The 6,213-nt window shown below is 30.2% G+C and overlaps 1 protein-coding gene across 1 annotated transcript; it reads right to left on the reverse strand.

Moving 5' to 3' along the window:
• Positions 1 to 1,819: 1,819 nt before the first annotated feature.
• Positions 1,820 to 3,045, reverse strand: LOC119671805 (L-lactate dehydrogenase). Its single transcript, XM_038082599.1, has 2 exons — positions 2,203 to 3,045; positions 1,820 to 2,134 (listed from the first exon to the last, which is right to left on the reverse strand). Exons 1-2 carry the CDS (start codon positions 3,034 to 3,036, stop codon positions 1,970 to 1,972), a joined length of 999 nt encoding a protein of 332 aa, XP_037938527.1. The 5' UTR covers positions 3,037 to 3,045; the 3' UTR covers positions 1,820 to 1,969.
• Between the last annotated feature and the right edge of the window lie 3,168 nt (positions 3,046 to 6,213).

Consider the following 6,213-nt stretch of genomic DNA (forward strand, 5'->3'; position numbering starts at 1 on the left):
AAAAAAACTATTTTGTGGTTTTAGAGGTTTCGGCAAATACCGATTTTCGACCTTCTTTTCTATATATAATGTGAGTGTAGAGATAAAAGACTATTTTTGTTTAAAATCAGTTTCGCTATTCTGGAGATCTCAGTTAAAGAATTATTTAAGATCTTCCGTCCTATATGTAAATGTGCATCTCTATATGTAAAATGACCTCATCACGGTTCTAGATATTGTGGTTATGTGTTACCAGTGTTAAGATCATAGATACTTTTCCTCTTAAATGATGATAAAAATTTATTTCATAATTCTTCAAATGTTGCTTAAATAACTATTTTATCTTTTCTTTTTTATAGGTTAATGTGAAGATCATGGAATAAATTGTGTAAAAAAACTAGCTCGTGGCTTTGGAGATTTCAGCATATACCGATTTTCGGTTTTCTTTTCTATATATGATGTAAGTGAAAAGATAAAAGATTATTATTTGTTCAAATAATGAAAAATTTTGCCTCAAGATTTTGGAAATTTCAGCTTTTCTTCTGGCCATTTTGGGTAAAGATCATGATGTAAGAAAACGATGTAGTGGTTCTAGATATTTCGGCTGTGTATTGTCAGTGTAAAATTCACAGAATATTTTTTTGCTCAAATGATGAAATTAATATGGCTCGTAGCTCTGTAGATCAATGCCTATGGGCCTACTATATCTGTATAAGAAACACAAACTCGTTTTGTTTTTATGAAGTCAATGCAGTTAAAACCAAATGAAAGGTGATACGAAGTTCTATATATCGCTCAAAAATATCAAGAATTGGTTTCCATTTATTTTTATGAACACTTATTTTTCTATAGAGTATATTTATAAAGTCAGCATATCTTTATGAAACAGACATTAACATTAAATTAGAACATGGTGTACTAGAATAGGCTATATTACACGGTGTTTTAGTGTTTAAAATCACACGTTATATAGTATAGATCATTTTCTATAACAGCCATAAATTGAGTATTTATGACTCAATACATATAATTTATATATTTATAATTTTATCAAGTCCTTCATCAACTTACCAATAGACAAGTGCGCTTAAGTAAATACATCCACTTATATACATTATACCTGAGTTGTTTTTATTTAATATTTACTGTTTTCATTTATTTTCATTAATTTAGATTCAAGTGCTGATAATTAATTATATAGACATTACATAACAATATTTTTTGTTAATAAATTTTTTTTTTGTGCATTAAAAATTTTACAAAGCAAATCGTGTCAGAAGATAGGATCTCACATTTTAAGAAATTAACTACATAATTTTATCTAATTGATACTTATAATTTTAGTTTATATGTAATATGTTTAATTAAATTTTTACTAAATTATTAACTACTTTAATTAATTACTGTACTGTACGACAGACATACAAACTGTGCATACGAGTATGTGACTTGTGTCTAAAATTACGCTAATGAGGTAGAGGCGGTCGTTCCGTAGTACTCCGAGAATTGCATTTCTTACCGAAAAACATCTCCAGAATACACAAAAATTATTTTTACTAAATTTTGTACCAATTTGTACTTGAAAATTTGTTTATAAATAAATAAATTAATTTTAATTAAAATAAAACAGAAATTGTTTGCATTTGTTTAAAAATAAAATATTTATTATTTATTTTTTTAATTGTTAGTTGTAAATATTGAGGAACACAAAATATTAAACACAAACAATTTTTTTAAATAAATAAAAACTTAAATTAAATTTTACTAAGAAAAGATTTTACTAAATTATGAGAGAAATCAATTAAATTAAATTATAAATACTTTTTACATTTTTAATTAAAATTTATTTCACTGTTTCAACTTTAATTTCTTAACAAACTAAGGACATGCAAATCTAGCACGTTTGTGTGTAAATTGAAATAAATTTTAAACCAATTTTATTTTTACTTTATAAGGATTCTTTAGTTGTGAAATTTATTACTCTTAAAACTTAAAATTGAAGTCCATTTTGTACTTCGGACATAATATTGGCCGATTTCTGCAATTGGTCGACTTCAGTTTGAGTCAAAATTTGCTTGACAATAGAAGTAACACCATTGGAGTTCAAGACACAAGGTAAGGACAAGAAGACATCCTTATCAATGCCATGTTCGCCCTGCAAAGCATAAAAATATATTTATTATTAAACACCCAGATCAGTAAAAAGTCATAGTCAAAACTTACCATAACAGAAGTGGATACAGCGACAACACTGCTGCTATTTCTTAGGATTGAAGAAGCCAATGCAGCGACACTCAAACCAATAGCCCATGAGGTATAACCCTTCAACCTGATAACTTCATAGGCCGAGTCAACAACTTGTTTGTGTACTTCATTCCACTTCTCTGGATCTTCAACACTACCAATATTGGGGTTCAATTCACGCAAGCGTACACCAGCAATGTTAACACCGGACCAGACTGGCACTGAGCTATCACCGTGCTCACCAATAATCCAGCCGTGGCAAGATGTGGGTGCAACATTTAAACGTTGTGACATTAAGAAACGGAAACGAGATGAATCCAAATTGGTGCCACTGCCAATGACACGATTCTTTGGCAAGCCAGACAATTTCCAGGCAACATAAGTCATAATATCGACGGGATTTGAGACCATCATCAAAATGGTGTCAGGGCTGTATTCAACCAACTTTGGAATGATATTCTTCAAAATATCTGTGTTACGTTGCACCAATGAGAGACGTGATTCGCCCTCCTTTTGACGTACACCAGCGGTTACAATGCACAAACGTGAACCAACCGATGCAGCAAAGTCAGTGCTGGCGGTGATTTTTGGATTCTTCAAGAAATTGGATCCGTGTTGTAAATCCAACATTTCACCCATAAGTTTATCGGCGAAGACATCCATAAGACAAATTTCGTTTGAGACATTTTGTGCGAGAATACTGAAGGCGCAAGCCATGCCTACTTGACCGATGCCAACAATGGTGATTTTATTGCCACTTGAAGGCAAGACTTCGGCAACTTGCGACATAAGATTATCCTTAACGGAAGCCATTGTATTTATTTAGCTGTAAAGATAATTAGGAGAAATGTTAATTAAAATTTATGTACGTAAATTATTAATTTATAATGTTTTATTAAATTAAAATAAATTTATTTTATATTGAAAATTGCATTTAATTTTATGTTTTTGATAAAATCTTCATCTTTGACTTGCAGCAAACACTCAGATCTACGTAGGTTTCTAGATAGGCGTAGTGAGTTGTGAAATAATCCTGAATGATAGGAGTTGTTACTCGACATATAAGGGCTCTTAACTCAACAGTATTTCCACCTCCTTGGGTATATAAAAAGCAACTAGACTAAACAACCCACTAGGGATTGCGCGGGGATTTAAAACACCATGATAGCACTATTGAGAAGTAATAAGACTAAAGACGGTTGAGAGAAGACTTAATAAGAAAGTTTATTTTTCCATTGTATTTTGTTTTTTTATGCAATAATTTTCATTCTCATTTTGTTAGATAAGGTTAGGTAAAGTGAAGGGAGGTACGAGTACTCTTCAATAAGCTGAAAAGCCGTTTTAATTCCACAATTCTTCGTTATGGCGGGTAAGAGAATGGTTATGCTAGAGCCAATCGGAAGCGTTGATTTATATGAATATTTGGCCAATGCTAATGCTAGAAACATCGTCGAAGAGTGAGCCACCTAATAGTTTAATCGTGGTTCTAGATAAGTCCGGACATAAACACTATAGCATAAACACTCTAGGGGCGCCGCCTGACAGTTTCACTGGGGATACTACAGAGAAGGCCGAGTTTGGACTCTGCCGTCGTATAGTAAAGTATTGAGTTAGAGCAGATATTAACCTAGAAACTTCCTATTTTCTAAAGACTTTTGTTTTATTTATTTTGTTAGTGTTGGCGTTTTTTTCAACATTTTTTACAAAAGTATAAGACTCTTTCTTGAAGAAAGTAGGAAAGTACCCAAGTAAAGCATCGACTCGTCTTAAATATCGAGCACTTAGCCAAGTCATTTGTTGCCAGCATTCGAATATCGGAGCTTATGCCTACTATCGTGTCATATCAGTTATCATCGTTGAAATGTTTGTATGTATATATGTGCATGAATGCAGGTAAGTTAATATTAATGTTAGTTTCGAAATATATTTATTTTTTAAAGTTTTTATTAAAAATTGCATTTAAAACTACTACTATAAATATATATACTCGTATTATTAAACAATTATAAAATGTAATAAGCAAGTTTTTTAGACTATAAGAATTACTTTTTCAAATTATATGCAGTAATTTATAACTTCCCATAGCTAATAATTATCAAAATTTCTATTCGAATAATTATAATTATAGTTCAATAAACATTTTCTATTCATTATCTATTCTATTCATGACGGATAGTAAATTCGATTGCACTCTTCAAAAAGTGAAGAAATATGTTTGCTCTACTTTCGCTGGATGGCATAACTTTCATTCTAAGTACCTCGTAAAGCGTCAAATAAAATGTAAGTATTGACTATTATGACTTACTTTTATATCTATTAATAAAATTTTTTATAAAAAATATCTATGAATTCTTATAGAAGAATAATCGATCCACTAATTTTCACACAGTTGACATGCAGCACGTGTAACTGACAAAACTAAATCCCCATAATTGGCTTATTAAATAACAAAACACTTCAAAAAATTCATAAGTGCGTGGATTTGATGATGGTTTAGTTTATTTAGAAATGCCGCTATAACCTTCATGAAGGTCAATTTAATACACGCATTTCAGATACACAGAACATTAGAAAAATAAAACAGAATACCGAAATATTTTTATGATTTTTTTTTTTTATTTTTGGGGTTTTTTTTTTCTTAGTATGCATGATGTACTAATTTCACTCTAAACAAATTTTGTTGCGGTCTAACGTATCCAAAATTATTAGGCGGAATTATATGTGGAAACACTTAACGCGTTACAATTTCGGAGATGACTTCCACTTACTCAGATACTTAGTCTATTGAAGCAATAGCATGAATCGCTGATTGTGCTGAATTCACTGAATGAAGTAAGTTTATTTAATGACCCGTGGACCGAACACAGCTTCCATGTTTGCATGTGACTTTGTCACAACACTTTTCAGATATTTTTGTTGAAATTTTTTGTTTTCTTGATAAATTTTGATTAAAACTACTTTTTAGCTATTTTTTACGCAATTCTGTAGATATTTTTAGTGACGCGTTGTGGGTGAAAATATTTTGGAGCAGCTGCATGAATGGTACGCGTGTTGTTTTATTATTAATAATTTTTCAACATAAATGAATATCAATGATATAAGCAATTGTTCTATTTACTGATAAAAATATAATCGATGTCATAATTGACTTAATTTTATTATCATTTAATCATTTGTAGCTTAGATGTTTAACATCGAAATATCAGTACTTGCGAATGCAATTTATTTATTGCTTTAATCTACTACAAGTCCTATCATAATAAAAGTTAATGTCTTCTCATAAAAATAATGAAATAATGAAAAATAAGCTTCTACAACCTTCACACATATAGTTTTTTTTTTTGAAATCATTTACTTCTATCAAAAATTTATTGGCAGTTAATAATTGTCTTGAAGAATGTTTTCGAATTTATCACTCATCAAGAAATCCCTGGAGTATCTTCTTTATTTCTTTCCGGCTTTCCCGAAAACTCAAATAAAATTTTTTAGTTTTAAGGGACTAAATTTCATCCCAGATGTTGGAGATAAAATTTTTTAGATCTATCAGTTTTAGATCTATCAATTTGAATGAACTGAATTTTATCCGAGATGTTGGAGAAAACTGAAACTTTATTAATACTTGATAATTTTCTTGAAGAATATTTTTGAATTTATCGGTCATAAAGAAAACTCTAGAGCATCTTCTCTGCCAAAAACTCAAATAAAATTCATTACAGTTAACAATTTTAAGGGTCTGAAGAAATGGTCATAATGAACTATTTCTTATGACACATACATCGTGAACAATACATTCCACCATTAAATGCTTTGAACGACCTTAAACTGCTGCTGATATAGTCTTGATTTGACAGAAGTTCAAAATTTCTTATCCAATGTGCCACAAAACATCATTCCATTTGCTATGTATCAAGTAAACTACTGATATTCAATTACATAAAATACAGACAGATTAGACAATCATAAGGACCTCCTAAATTGATTTATATAACT

The sequence above is a fragment of the Teleopsis dalmanni genome, chromosome 1 (genome assembly GCF_002237135.1).
Source record: "Teleopsis dalmanni isolate 2A chromosome 1, ASM223713v2, whole genome shotgun sequence".
NCBI lineage: Eukaryota > Metazoa > Arthropoda > Insecta > Diptera > Diopsidae > Teleopsis > Teleopsis dalmanni.